The sequence below is a fragment of the Bufo gargarizans genome, chromosome 6, assembly GCF_014858855.1.
Source record: "Bufo gargarizans isolate SCDJY-AF-19 chromosome 6, ASM1485885v1, whole genome shotgun sequence".
NCBI lineage: Eukaryota > Metazoa > Chordata > Amphibia > Anura > Bufonidae > Bufo > Bufo gargarizans.
Genome location: NC_058085.1, coordinates 328,340,630 through 328,356,751, shown reverse-complemented (window position 1 = coordinate 328,356,751; position 16,122 = coordinate 328,340,630). Strand labels below are relative to the sequence as shown.

Sequence of the window (16,122 nt, the reverse complement as noted above, 5' to 3'; positions counted from 1 at the left end):
CTCACTCCTAATGTTTTAAAGGGTCAGCTCAGAAGCAGGCCCTCACCCATAATGTTTTAGAAAGTCACCAGTAGGCCCTCGCCCATAATGTTTTTGAGGGTCTACAGCAGGCCCTCAATCATAATGTTTTTGAGGGTCACCAGCAGGCCCTCACCCATAATGTTTTAGAGGGTCACCAACAGGCCCTCGCCCATAATGTTTTTGAAGGTCCCCAGCAGGCCTATCATTCAATTATTTATTATTTTATCAACAAGACAGACATCTCTGAACACAAAACAGCACTATAAGTGCAATGAGCAATTCAATAACATACATAGGGGCATTATGCAGTTATAAATAAAGCACAGTCAGTACAAGCAATCAAAATATGATGACATAATTAAGCAATTCTCCCATAAAATTAAGACGGACTAGCAGATCGGAGTAAAAGACGACCCAAAGTCCCCTTCAGTTGACCCACAAGGTACCATTCCGTAAGTGTGAACGGTCTCACAATTAACTGTATTTCCTCGTCAGACATACAATGAACAATAAACGGTTTCCATTTCTGAAACAACCCCTTAGCTTGTCGTTCTTTTACAGCAAGAGAGTTTAATCTCTCCAAATGAAATATATTCTTTAGTTGTTCTATTATGAACTGTAACCCCGGAGCATCAGCTTGAAGCCATTTTTGCAGAATACTGCGCTTCACTACCATACACACAGTATGAAACAAACGGGGTAGCCCTCCTTGACCTACCACTCCTTCCTCATAATGAAATAAGTACAGTTGGGGGGGACAATGGAAACTCCCTTCCCCAGATCCTCCAGACCAAATTCCCCACTTCCTCCCACAACCTCTTACTCTGTGGGCACGTCCAAATCCCATGAAATAAGTCAGAGAAACCCACTCCACACTTCAGGCAGCTGGTTATCCTATCTTGTTTTGCTGGATGAGGGGGGATATTAAAGCCATAGATAGCCCTATACATAAGTAGAACCTGCATGTCTATCCATGACTCATTGACAACATGCCTCCTGACCACTTCCCAACCTTTCACTATCTTTTGTTCAATATCCCCATCAACTAACTGCTCAGCCCATTTCCCAAAACTGTTGCTCCTATCTCTAATCCCATCCTCCTTCCTCATGTCAGTGTAGATTGTGGAAATCGAGACCTTCCCACCTCCTAAATCTAGGATCCTATCCAGAATATTCCTACGAATCTCTTTCTGCACCAACACCAGCTGATTTATCACAGCCACCTTCACCTGAGACCATTGAATAATTTGGAAGGACGACAGAGAGAACTTTGCAATCAATTCTTCTCCCGTCAGCCATCTAGGTTCAGTGTCATGTCGAACGCATCTGCTTCTTACCTACCCACAAACCCTCAAACAAATCCTCAGAGTCCAGCCATCTTGACAATGGCTCTATCGCCAGGTCAAACAAGAGAGGAGATAGAGGGCAACCCTGCCTGGTTCCCCTTTGCAACGAGAAAGAATCAGACAGACAACCTCCTGTACATACCCTTGCTCTCTGACCTAGATACAACCCATCTAGGAGCGTGCGAAACATCCCATTAATACCTACCGAATCCAGGGTAAGACCCAGCCATTTCCAATTAATACTATCGAAAGCCCTTTCTGCATCTAAAGTGAGAATGGCTGGATCTTGCCCCTGGTACTCCGCATTCCCTGCCACTGAAAGGGCTAACAGTACCTTCCTTAAATTAGTGACAGCCGCCCTACCTTTAATGAAACCTACTTGCGCAGGAGAAATCAAAGTGGGGAGAATAACTGTCAACCTATTAGCAAGCAACTTCGATAGAATTTTAAGATCATGATTTATTAGGGATATTGGCCTATAAGATGTCAGGCTTTCCGGATCTTTTCCAGCCTTATGAAGTAATGTTATGTGGGCTGTATTCATTCACTCGGGAAACACATTCCCCTCAACTATAGAAGAATAAAGCGACGTCAAATACGGCACCACCTGAGCATCCATAGCTTTGTAAAAGTCAGACGTATACCCATCCGGGCCTGGGGCTTTACCAGAGGGAAAGGATTTAATAATTGCCTGCACCTCCGCTGCCGTTAATGGGGCGTTCAGAGCACTCAATTGTTTTGCTGTCAGAGTTGGCAAGGAAATTCGCTCTAAGAAAGCCTTCCCCTCTTCCACCCTATGCCCAGCATTTTTATAAAATGCCGCCATATAGTGTCCAAATAACTTATTGATCTGTTGCGGTCTGTGCTCCCTGGTCCCGTCACTTTTCCTCACCACCTGGATATGATTTAATGGACGCCTACCCTTGGCCAATGAGGCCAACAAATTCCCAGATTTGTTGCCAAATCTATGCAAACGAGCATCTAGCTGAGACCTTTTTGAAATCTCAAGTTTCTCCGCCCACGCATCGAAGTCTCTCTTAGCCGAGACCCAGCGTTCTTTGGCAATCTGGGTCTGGGCCAAGAGAAAGTTGCTGTAAGCATCCCTTAAGCATGCACTCGCTTTTTCATACTGCGTCCTAGCAACCTTCTTGATAGAAGAGACATAAGCCAACAGCCTACCTCTCAGAACAGCTTTAGCCGGTTCCCAAAACAATACCGGATCATTCGCATGCTCCCTGTTGTCATCAAGAAATTCCTTCCACCACCCCTTCAAAAGTTTCACGAACTCGTCATCCTTCACCAGATAATTGGGGAACCTCCAGATAAATTCACTTCCCCCAGTATACATTTCCCTAAAATCTATTAGAAGAGGAGAATGATCTGAAATTACCATATCACCTATGGCAATGTCCGCCACTCTATGTAAAATCGTTGATGACAGGAACAAATAATCGATTCTGGACCAACTCTTGTGCGCATGCGAATAGTGAGTGAATTCCCTCCCCTGAGGATTAGAGTACCTCCACACATCCCTGAGAGACAACGACTCAGCAAAGTCCCTCAGAGGGTATTGATGACTATGACCACCAGCTGACCGCCTATCCTCATTCTGGTTCATCACAGCATTGAAGTCCCCCCCACTACTTTTGCGCCATGCGTGTCCTGCAAAATTATAGAACCCAGCGAGTCAAAGAAGGCTTTTTGACCCTGATTCGGTGCATAAGTGTAAAGTAAAATACTAGTATTTTGCTGTATTTGTGAGAGGAGAGGCTGATTACATGGCTACTTACTTGCACCTGTGAGGCCAGGCTGGGTGGGTACTAGGCTATTTATAGGCTCCTGTAGGCCTAGGCTGACGACGGTTCAGCTGATTTCACCCACCCACCCACGCCATCTTACAGTCACTTCATATAGGGGTGGCCCCCTTTAGGCTGCCCTACAGCAGCAGTTACGGCACAACTCTACTGCTTGTTGAAGATAGGGTTAGATAGGTTAGGGACACCTTTCTGATAGCCGATCCGAACACAAATATTGTATAAACTGAAGTCCCCAAAAGGGCCCGAAATGTGAAGATGCATCACCCTCCCTGCATCATCTGCTTCCTCAGAATGAACTTTATGCGACAAGTGATGACCAATTAGGATTAAGACTCCTGCTTTCCTATCTACAGCTGCAGAACCGTACACCTCTCCCACCCATAGCTTCCTCATCCTATGAAAGTCCGCTGTCGACAGATGGGTCTCCTGCAACAAGGCAATATCTGCCTTCATCCTACGCAATTGTCTCAGAACCTTCATGCGCTTATTAGGAGATTTCAATCCTTTCACGTTCCATGAGATTATCTTCATAAATTTGTCATTAGCTTAAGACCCACCTGTCGACAGAAAACCCCTCCCCACCTCTCCGTCATAGCTTGAAAATTATCTATTGAAGCACTGCCTCCCAGCCCAACAGCACTCCATGGATCATTACAAATTGATTGCTCATACATTGCCCCAAAACAGAAAAAAAAAAGCCACTTTAGAACCGTGGCTAAGAGAAGTGAATAAAACTAAGAAAAGTAAATAACAGATATTAGACACCACAATTAGCTGAAGAACTCCCTTTTTTCTGGCATTAGACGCGGCACACCACCGCCAGCTAGTTGTTATAATCTAAAGTCCCCAGAAATTATTAAATATCCCTGTAAGCATTCCTGGAACAATAGAAAGGAGGGGGAAAAACAAAAACATAAGATTTAGCAGAAAAGGTCCAAGTAACCAGGACGTAACCTGACAACGAAATCACAGTCCCACGTCTTCCTCGCGAATTTTGCTCCCGAAGATTTCTGAAACTTAGACATCCTCTGTGGAAGAGATGAAGAAATCTGAGGCACCCGGTGCCATCCATTGCCTCCAGCCCGCATGTTGGTGTCTCAACGATCCACCTCCATGTTAGCAGATCCCTGCCTGCGATCCGCTTGAATCCGTATAAACTCCTCCGCCTCCATAGGATCTGTAAAATGCTTTGAGCCTCCATCAGACAGCTGTATCCGCAAAATAGCAGGGTAGGCCAGTTGAAATCTGGTCCCGGCCTTATAGAAGTTAGTGCAAACTGCCCCAAAGGCCCTCCGCTTTCGTGCCACTTCCGCTGAATAATCGGCAAAAAGCAGGACTTTAGTACCATTTAGAATCAATGGCTCCTTTCTCACTCGGTAAGCCCACAGAATGTCCTTATCGGAGTAGTCCAGGTACTTACAAATTCCCTGTCTTGGCCTCTGATCCGCTTTACCATTGGCAAACGACGTTTGATCTCTCCAGGGTCCCACTCTATGGGCCCTCTCCACCTTCCTTCTTCCTCCCTGGAGACCCAGAGCCTGCGGTAAGGCAACTTAAAAAACGTGGCGTAGTTCCGCTATTGGCACCGATTCAGGTATACCGACCAAGTGTAAGTTACTGCGCCTGGACCGGTTTTCAAGGTCCTCAACACGGTCATTTAGCTTTTCAGCCAGCTGGAATAAGTCCTGCATCTTCTGCGCAGTGTACGTAGCCTCCTCCTCAATACAAGCCACCCGCTGCTCCACCTCAGATACCCTGTGATCTTGTAATTCCACCTCCTCTTGTAATTTGTTAAGCGCCGCATGCAGGGTAGTAGATAAAGAGGCTATAATATCGGGGGCTAACTGTTTCGCCTCTTCAATGGCTAGCAACTTGACATCAACCGCTTTGCCAGAAGTTTCAAAAAGATCCAGCTGAGTATCAGTAACTTGGGCATCTTGATCATCTGCTGATGCATGCCTCGGCGAGGAGGGAGGAAACTGCACCATTTTAGGACAGGTCCCGTCTGTACTCACAGTGTCAGTTGCCGCCTGGGTAGTAGATTTCTGCCCACTTCTCAGCAGATATCGCTCCATACAATCGCCAAAGCCTCACTGTATCAGCGATGATGCTTCAGCTGCTCTCCGAGAAGCAGGACTAGCGGATATGTTCGGCGGTAGAGCGGAGCATCAGTCCCCAGCGTCTCTACATGCCCGCGCCGGAACCGGAAGTCCCCCCATAATGTTTTAGTAGGTCAGATCAGCAGTAGGCACTCGACCCTAATGTTTTGGAGGGTCAGCTCAGCAGCAGAACCTCACCCCTAATGTTTTAGATGGTCACATCAGCAGCAGGCCCTCGCCCCTAATGTTTTAGATGGTCAGCTCAGCAGCAGGCCCTCGTCCCTAATGTTTTAGAAGGTCAGATCAGGGGTGTATGATGCCCTCCTTTATGTGTAATAAAGAGTGTATTGGAGTGCCGGTTCCTTGTAATTATTTGAAGCCCTTTCACTTAGTGCATAGGCTTTATGAGTGTAGGAGTCCCATTACCTGAACAATTGTACCACAATGTGAATGAGGCCCTCATTTATGTGATATGCTGGTCATATCGGAGTGCCTCTTCCTCATAATTTTTGGCAACACTTGCACTTTATATACAAGTAAATATACAGGAACGAATGTTTCCTAACAATTTTTCCTCTAAAATCGGTTTTGTGCGTATTATTGTCAGTCTGTAAAATTGGCGTACTACTCGGACAACAGCAGCGACCTAGGAGTCCAAAATGCATCCAGACATCCTGCCCATGCTGTTCCCGAACCATTTCAGTGGTGTTTCCATCAATTTCTGACCTTTTTCTGTGAACCAGACACCCTCTCCTCTTCAGAGCAGGGGGTGCCTGGTTTAATGCTCTGGTTCTCCCATTGACTTCCATTGTGCTCGGTGTTCAGTAGAGCACCCGAGCATCCTGAGGTGTTCTACTCGAGCACCCGAGCACTTTGGTGCTCGACCAACACTAATTATTAGGCCACACAGGCAGAGGTCTTAACATTTGCTGTTAGAAACCAACCATTTATACAGTCCCTCTAGCTTTTACATTGGCTTGCTATGGGCTTTTCTCCATCTATGTTAAATAACTCATGTGTTTTTGTATTTTAACCTGTATTTTGAATTGCCGGAGCTCCTCTCCCCGCTCATACCGGTCCGTGGAGCGGCAGAGAGAGGAGCCCGGCTGTGCTGCGAGTTTTTTTTTATGCCATCAGGCACAAATCAGTGGTTTTTTTTGTGAGGTAGGGAGAGGTAGATTAGGCAGGGATAGTGAGGGAGAGTTAGGGGGGAATTTTTTATTTTTTTTATTGGGTTGTAGCACCAGATCGGGTGTCTGGGGTCCACACTCAGCTGTGTGACCCTAGACCCCCCAGAGGTGCTGCAGCTTGCAAACCCCCCCCCCCCCCGCCCCCACATACTTTTTTGTTTTTTGCATGCGCTGACTGTGGCCGGCACTCTTAGCGTCCGGCCACTGTTAGTGCATCGCCCACCCCACCACTGATCAGCTTCGTACCGCTGATCAGCACGTTTGAATCTTTTTTTTTTTTTTACACTTTTTGGGTTTAAAAAAAAAATTGTCAGTTTTTTTTTTTTTTTCTGTTAGGTGTAGGGCAAAGTCCGTGAACACCTGTCCCCCCCACACACACACACTGAATAAAGTTTTCCACGCACACACACTCCCCTATGGCCCTACGCCCTGCTTGCCTCCAACTCCGAGAGCCTCAGTGAGGACGAGGATGACCCCACTTTCCTTTTGTCATCTAGCGACGATGATGAGCCCCCAAGGCGGCGGAGACGTTGCCAGGCAGAGCAAGGGGACCGCCATGCTAGGGACCCTGTGGCCCACACTAGTACGAGCAGCTCTGGTGCTCGTACTAGTTTTCTGGCCCACCAGATAAGTCCACCTAAGCCCCCTACCGGGGAACTTGTCTGGTGTACCCCAGAGCATTTGAGCATTTTGAGCCTGTGATTCCTGATTTTGTTGGCTAAGCAGGAAGTAGAATTTTTTTTGGACATATTTAGGTTTTAAAAATAAAATAAAAACGGTGCAAAAAAAGGTATTTTTTTGTCACCTTATATCACAAAAAGTATAATATTAAGCGATCGAAAAGTCATATGCCCCCCAAAATAGTGCCAATAAAATCATCCTCTCATTCCGCAAAAAAATGAGCCCCTACCTAAGATAATCGGCTAAAAACGTTTAAAAAAACTGACTCTTAGACTATGGAGATACAAAAATGTTTTTTGGTTTTGTTTATAAAAGGATAATATAGTGTAAAACCTATATAAATAAAAAAAAAATACATATTAGGTATCGCCGCATCCATAAGAATCTGCTCTATAAAAATACCCCATGATCTAACCCCTCAGATGAACACAGTAAAAAAAGAAAAAAATTTTAACGGTGCCAAAACAGCTATTTTTTTGAAAGTTTTCCATTTTAAACCGTTTTTTCCAGTAACAAAGCAAGGGTTAACAGCCAAACAAAACTTATTATTTATTACCCTGATTCTGCAGTTTACGTAAACTGCTGTTTGACCAAACGGCAGGGCGCAGAAGGAAAGGAACGCTGCATGGTTTCTGGAAGGCAGATTTTTATGGCCTTTTTGTGGGCACCATGTCCCATTTGAAGAACCCCTGCTTCACCCCCAGAGTAGAAACTCTATAAAAGTGACCCCATCTAAGAAACTACACCCCTCAAGGTATTCAAAACTTATTTTACAAACTTTATTAACCCTTTAGGTGTTCCTCAACAGTTTATGGCAAATGGAGATAAAATTTTAGGTAACCTTGCCTCACAAAAATGTAATTTAGAGCAACCAAAAATCATATGTACCCTAAAAATAGTCCCAACAAAACTGCCACCTTATCCCGTAGTTTCCAAAATGGGGTCACTTTTTGGAGTTTCTACTCTAGGGGTGCATCAGTGGGACTTCAAATTGGACATGGTGTAAATAAACCAGTCCAGCAAAATCTGCTTCCCAAAAACCACGCGGCGCACCTTTCCCTCTACGCCCTACCGTGTGCCCATACAGTAGTTTACGGCCACATATGGGGTGTTTCTGCAAACTGCAGAATTCGGGCAATAAATATAGAGTTTTGTTTGGCTGTTAACCCTTGCTTTATTACTGGAAAAAATTTATTAAAATGGAAAATTTGCCAAAACATTTTAATTCTAAAATTTCATCTCCATTTGCCAATAACTCTTGTGGAACAGCTAAAGGGTTAACGACATTTGTAAAAATCAGTTTTGAATACCTTGAGGGATGTGGTTTCTAGAATGGGGTCATTTTTGGGTGGTTTCTATTATTTAAGCCTCACAAAGTGACTTCAGACCTAAACTGGTCCTTAAAAAGTGGGTTTTTGAAAATTTCAGAAAAATTTTAAGATTTGCTTCTAAACTTCTAAGCCTTGAAACGTCCCCAAAAAGTAAAATGTCATTCCCAAAATGATCCAAACATGAAATAGACATATGGGGTATGTAAAGTAATAAAAAAATTTGTGTAGGATAAAAGTGGCCACACCTGCCTGGAAAACAATGGTGTGGTGCTCACTCCGTGCGACTTTTTGTAGGTATTACTATGTATTATAGAAGTAGAGAAATTGAAACTTGGAAATTTGCAAATCTTTGCAAATTTTGGGTAAAATTTGTATTTTTTATAAATAAAAATGATTTTTTTTTTATTCCATTTTACCAGTGTCATGAAGTACAATATGTGACGAAAAAACAATCTCAGAATGGCCTGGATAAGTCAAAGCGTTTTAAAGTTATCACCACTTAAAGTGACACTGGTTAGATTTGCAAAAAAATGGCCTGGTCCTTAAGGTGAAAATGAGCCCGGTCCTAAAGGGGTTAAATATATGGAGGCAGAAATTATTGACTCTAAACCACCAGAGATCCACCTTCTTCATCTTTGCTGTTTGATCTGGTTGTGCATATTCTAAATACAAGTAACTTTGCTTGCAAAACGCCTGGCAGATTCTGTGCTGCTCCTCCTATTGGCTGCTAGTGGCCACTAGAGGGCGCTGGAGTGGACCTGTCATGTTACACATACACAGTGCAGGCTTGTGATGTAACACAGTATTCAGAGGAAGCAGCTCAGCATCAGAGGATCCATCTACAACCACAAATGTAAAGTAAGTCAATGTTGTGCATGGGATAACTTTGTCCTTTTCTACTAGTTGCACCATAGCCAAGAAACATGCTCTGTAGCTTGAAAGTTGCTTGTCTTGTGCTACAAGTTTACCTAATTCTGCAAAAGCCTGGCGTCAGAACTGTAACTGATAAGGTATATTATTCCTGAGCCTCCTAGTAAATGCATCTATGTGCACAGTAAAAGTGATAGTTTGCAACCGGCATGTAGTAGTGATGCTCCAGGGTGTAAACAGTTAACAGTTCTGCCTGTGTTATATTTCCTATTTAAGTAATGTTAATAATGTTCCATTTCTTTAATAATATTCCATTTATTGCATTGATACATTTATTGCTGTTCACAATGAGGATGGCTGCCTGACCTTAGAGCTCATTCATCAGCACAAAGAAAGTTCTGGCTCAGGATCTGGAAAATGAATCCAGGGAAAAAAACAATGATACGACTTATATGACTCTAGAAAATATACAGGAAGGAATGTAAAGAATAGGTAAAGAACGTTTTGTTAGATGCAAATTCTAAATGCAGACTTCGGGGGGGGTTCACACATAGGTTGTTCCTGGATTTTTTCTGCACTTCTACATTTTTTAGGAGCCTTTTTTGTTGCATTTTTGTGCCGTAAAAATGAAAAAATAAGAAACACAGAACTCACAAGGGTTTCTTCTACTGACATTTTTGTTCATTGACATTTTTCATCTTTTTTGCTTCTCTTCAAAAATGTATCATGCTGTAGCTCTTGGCGTTTTTACGTTACCTCCTCTTTAGGGAAAAAGTGCTATTTAAAAAGAAGTGGGCAAACACTCGTATCTGTCCTTTATACTTTTTTCTCATTTTATGATCCACCCCTGATTTTGGCTTCTAAAACTGCATGCAGAAACCTGACCGTGTGGCCAAACCCTTAGGTCAAGGGTAGGCAACCTCCAGCAGTCCAGCTGTTGTGAAACTACAACTCCCAGCATGCATACTTGCTCTTCTCTTCTCAGACCTCCCATAGAAATGAATATAGAATGCCGGGAATTGTAGTTTCACAACAGCTAGAAGGTTGCTGACCCCTGCTTTAGGTGAACAATGCAGATTGTAACACAATGTAAAGTTTATAGTCTGAAGTAGAAAACTGACATGTGCTTGGGACAGTGGAAAAAATATTTCTATGTATATTACAGCAACTCCTGCTGTGACGGTATAAAGACGTATGAGGTAGCCCAAGGCAATGTGTGCGTGAACTGGTCCTCCTGTTAGCAATTCTGCCTCCTATATCCAACTTCAACTTCTTTTGGCCTCTTTCACACTTGCGTTGTCCGGATCCGTCGAGTACTCCACTTGCCGGAAATTACACGCCGGATCCGGAAAAACGCAAGTGAACTGAAAGCATTTGAAGACGGATCTGTCTTCAAAATCCGTTCAGTGTTACTATGGCAGCCAGGACGCTATTAAAGTCCTGGTTGCCATAGTAGGAGCGGGGAGCGGGAGAGCGGTATACTTACAGTCCGCGCGGCTCCCGGGGCGCTCCAGAATGACGTCACTCTGGAGCGCCCCGGGAGCCGCACGGACGGTAAGTATACTGCTCCCCCGCTCCCCGCTACACTTTACCATGGCAAACAGGACTTTAGCGTCCCGGCAGCCATGGTAACCATTCAGAAAAAGCTAAACGTCGGGTCCGGCAATGCGCCGAAACAACGTTTAGCTTAAGGCAGGATCCGGATCAATGCCTTTCAATGGGCATTAATTCCGGATCCGGCCTTGCGGCAAGTGTTCAGGATTTTTGGCCGGAGCAAAAAGCGCAGCATGCTGCGGTATTTTCTCCGGCCAAAAAACTTTCCAGTCCGGAACTGAAGACATCCTGAACGGATTTCACTCCATTCAGAATGCATTAGGATAAAACTGATCAGGATTCTTCCGGCATAGAGCCCCGACGACAGAACTCTATGCCGGAAGACAATAACACAAGTGTGAAAGAGCCCTACGTATCATGTCTCATTTTGCCGTTACTAAGGTGAGATGAGACACTGTCCCGACCACCAGCTCCGGCACTCGCTGTTTCAGTAGCTCCCATTGTGTTGCATGAGAGCTACGGAAGCAGCATAGTACAGCAAGCTATACTGTGTCCCCAAGGGCTCATGCACAAGAACATACTTTTTGTCCGTGTCCATTCAGGTTTTTTGGCGGCCCTTATGCGGAACCATTCATTTCAATGGAGCTGCAAATTTTTTTTAAATTAATTAGTGTGCATTCCGCCCAAAAAATAGAACATGTCATATTCTTGTCCGTTTTGCAGACAAGGACATGCATTGTTACAATGGATGCACAAATAAAATGTATGTAACACAAATTTCACATGGACGTCATCCGTTTTTTTTTTTGCAGATCCATGTTTTGCAGACTACAAAATACATACGGTCGTGTGCATGAGCCCTAACTCAGAAAAAGTATAGCTTGCTGTGCTACGCTGTTTCCATAGCTCTCATTCACCTCGATGGGAGCTACTGAAAACAGCGAGTGCAGGAGCGCTCTGCTGTTCCCCAGCCGGCTGGTGGTCGGGACAGTGTCTCATCTCGCCTTAGAAACAGAGAGATAAAACGACCTCTTTAAGGAAGATCAAGTAACAAACATACTAAAAAACATATGCGCAGTAGTTATGCGCATTCACAGTTTAGTTTGGATATGCATTACTTATAAATGTGTGAATCGCCATTTATTATTACAGAGGTAGCAGAGCTGATTTTGTCCTTTAGGACTGCATCATTTGGGACTTTAGTTAACAAAGCGTTGTGCATCTACTACATCTCAGCCTCACTCCCTTGAATGACGCTGGGATAAAATTGCCAAAGAGTCTTTTCTGTGGTCAAAGACCTACCAGGTAGGTAGGTTTAGCGTTAGGTCCCGAGCTACTTGAGAAACCTTGGCACGGTGCTCGGGCTCAGACATGTCCTCCAAGCAGGATATGTTGGCTAATCTCTCAATTTTACACCAGTATGAGGGTTAGTAAGACCGCAGAGTGCACCTGTCTTTGTTATATTATTTTTACTGTTTTTCACATCCACACATTTGCTATCATGTGTAGGATGTCCATTGTGGTACTTGTGGTCCGCTGCAGGCATCTTCCATTGTATGCATTTTTGCTGGGGATTGCCATTAGCAGCTGACCACAAGTGCAGGATCTGCCCCCCCCCCCCCCCCCCGGTATAGATGCACCACTGCATATACCTGCTTTTTAATACCACGCCAATCTGTAGTTTGTACAAAGACCCACCAAGCAAGTGATAGCCTATCCTAGAGATCTTCCAGGCCTTACCTGCCTTCCTGATAAAGTATTGGAATACCATCCTTTAGGAAGGTCAGTGGGGGAGGATATTCTTATATGGGCTAAAATGGAGAGGAATAGGTTAAATAGCTTCCATCCTTTGTATTTGTTATAGAGTGCTATGAAGTGTAACAGCAACCTGTCATATGATCCCGGCCTGTCATCCTGTGGAGGTTGGGTTTGCAGTACACAAAGCAGTTAACTGCAACATATTGAGTTGTATTGAAGCATATATGTCACTTACATAGCAAAAAAAAATGCTGCAGAAATACTGATCATTACCGCATTTCAATTATATTATAGAAATTGTACTAGTTTTATGGATGGAGTAGGCTCGTAGCAGCCTTGTATGTTGCTTTTTATATTTGTATCTTTTTTATTAGAATCATTGCGGTGCAGACGTTCCATATGATGTTATGGTCCCCGTGAACCATAATGCACATTTTGGAACCAAATACTCCTCTGCTTCTCAGCTCTCGTTACTCACTTACGGTGCACAGGATGTCGGAATCTGCTGTAAATTATTCATGTAGCCAGGTATAGCTTCCAGAAGTGCTGCGTCTACAAGTGACCTGGTGCTCCTTTCAGGCCTGCACTCCACAGCACCTTGCATCGAATCTTTACCTACAGAGATTGGATGACAAAATATATGGAAGAGAGAATAAGTCGCAAATGAAATTTTATTAGATAAAGGGGCAGTTTGCTTCCATGTTCAGAGGTGTGGTCAGAGCAATCAGGACTCACATGCTTTTGCTATGTGTGGTCAAGGAAGCAGGCCTCACAGGCTTTCTCTAGGTGTAGTCATGGAAGCAGGACTCATAGGTTATATCTAGGTGTGGTCAGGGAAGCAGGACTCACAGGCTTTCTCTATAACTCCTGACAGCATTTAAAAACCTTTTTACTTGAAAATCATACTCAAATATCCCTGAGCTCAGCACCACCCCCATCTATCTTATACTGCCCTCATGCAGGGTAACCAGAAGACCTAACAGAGCCGACATTTAATTTATGAAATGCACAGAAGTTAAGACATGTCTAACAAAAGTTTTTTCTGTTCCTCCAGTTTAGGTCATGGTCATTTATTGAATGGTATTTACAATGGCAAACACAGAGTTTCATTTTATCGCCTGAAGACATGCTTCTTATCACTATGTTCAGCATATTTCTCTTCTGGTGGGAGATGACATGAGGCCGGAATTTCGTATTTGCAAGCACACAAACATTTCTTCACCCACGGCATTTATCAGACTCTAGGATCCCTATGACTTGCCCTCACGTTCCACCACCATGGCACATGCTATTGAAGTGGATGACAGTGAGATGACCAATGATGACTTCCCCAGCAGTTCCAGGAGAGACTCCTCAATTAGGGCTCGGCATTTATTTCGAAAGCTGAACCGACCAGGAAATGGTCACCCTAAAGGGCTGCGAGCCACCTCACCGATGGGAAGAGTGATTTTAATAAACTCTCCCTTAGAAGGTAAGTCCTTGTATGGTTTTCTCTACATCAGTTAGTATCCTGTTTGTGACTTGTTTATTTTTATGAATATTTTGCACATAACAAATATATTGCTTTAACTTAGTGACCAGGATGGTCATGGAGAGGAATGTAAGGAAAGAAAATCTGGTGGATGTGACCCCACCATGTATGGCCATTGGTCACCCATTCATTTGAATGGACTTCATTTACTATTCTGTTCTACTGCTCCCGGGAAAATGTGTTGTTTGAGGAAATTTCTGTCACCACCAGACATCTGAGAAGCTCTGACAGACGTTCTTCATAACCTCCTGCTTGAGGTTCTTTTGTTTTGCTTTCGTTTTGTCATCTCGTTAGCCTCTCTCAGCTGCCATGTAGTTGCACTGAGCGCAGAGCTCACAGCCCTGGAGGTTCTTTTCTCCCAGGTTGTGAGCTCTGGGCTGCGATTGGCCAGCGCTACAGCAGAACAAGGGCAGACTCCGCCTACCATAACTTAGTGACCGTCTACCATAACTTAGTGACCGAAGATACCGGAGGGCATAGCAGGAGAACGGAGCGGCGCCCAGGGATAATGGTAAGTGCAGTGAGATCCCCGGGCGCCGCTCTCCATGTCTGTATACTTAGTTCACAATGTCAGTATCGGTGAAAGGTCCTCTTTAAGCCATATATGATCTGTAGCTAGACATGGTTGGATTGGAATTTCAGGGGTTGACAGAAAGCTCCTGTCTATATGCTCTGTTGGGGCATGTAGATCTAACAGAATGGGGCATCTTTCAGACCCAGTACGTACAGTTCCCCTGCGGATATACACTATTCACAAAAAGTTAGGGATATTTGGTTTCGGGTTAAATTTATGGAAAACGTAAAAAGTTCAGTGATATTTTATCATGAAAGTAGGGCATTTCAGTAGAAGCATGCAATGGTGATTTCCTCATCTCAAACAATTTATTGAAACAAAAGCCAACAGCAGTGCTGGGTATACCCCCACAAAAAAAATTCTGTGTCTCAATAACTTGTCATGTGGCCTTCAGCATCTATTACAGCTTTAAAATGACGTCTCATGCTGTTCACAAGTTGACTTATTGTCTGCTGAAGCATGGCATCCCACTCTTCTTGAAGGGCGGCCCTCAGGTCATTGAGGTTCTGGGGTACAGAGTTATGAGCCTGTATACAGAGACTCAGTTGATCCCATAGGTTTGCAATGGGATTCAGGTCTGGAGAAAGTGCAGGCCAATTCATTTGAGGTACCCCAGTCTCCAGCAGCCATTCCCTAATAATGCGAACACTATTCCCTAATAATGCGAACACCATTTTGACTCGCGTGTGCTCGAGCGCGATGCTCTAGTCTCCTCCCTGCACATTTTTTAGCTGCTACGTAGCCAATATACGTGTGGGGAAGTACTGGCACTCGCTGTAATGCCGTAGCCATGTTGTTTACTGGCATTACAGTAATTGGCTGGTCGGAACGCTTCATCAGGAGCTATATAGCACCCGATAACATGTGGTTCGGCTCAGTCTTAGGCCTCATGCACACGATCATTAATTTTTTTTTGCTGTCCGCAAACTGCGGATCCGCAAAAAACGGAAGACGCCCGTGTGCCGTCCGCAATTTGCGGAACGGAACGGGCGGCCCATTGTAGAAATGCCTATTCTTGTCCACAAAGTAGACAAGAATAGGACATGTTCTATTTTTTTTGCGGGGCCACAGAACGGAGCAACAGATGCGGACAGAACACGGAGTGCTGTCCGCATCTTTTGCGGCCCCATTGAAGTGAATGGGTCCGCATCCGAGCCACCGATGCGGACCCAAACAACGGTCGCGTGCATGAGGCCTTAGTCATGGAGAGCTGCAGCAGAAGGGACAGATAGTGTAGGGATAGGAATTATTATTTAGGCAGGGTTTAGTGTTGAAAGGTGTTAAAGACCCAAAAGTCCTTTTAAGGACTATTGTTTTATTTGGCTGCAATATATATTATTAGCGCAACCT

At 44.3% G+C, this 16,122-nt stretch overlaps 1 protein-coding gene across 1 annotated transcript in view; it reads left to right on the top strand.

Annotated features, from left to right (window-relative positions):
• Positions 1-9,300: 9,300 nt before the first annotated feature.
• Positions 9,301-16,122, top strand: part of PDZD7 (PDZ domain containing 7) — a 99,413-nt gene continuing 92,591 nt past the window's right edge. Inside the window, exons 1-2 of the mRNA XM_044299943.1 lie at positions 9,301-9,343; positions 13,722-14,138. Of these exons, the coding sequence (XP_044155878.1) occupies positions 13,946-14,138 (193 nt within the window). The 5' untranslated portion in view covers positions 9,301-9,343; positions 13,722-13,945. The remainder of the gene's footprint in view (positions 9,344-13,721; positions 14,139-16,122) is intronic.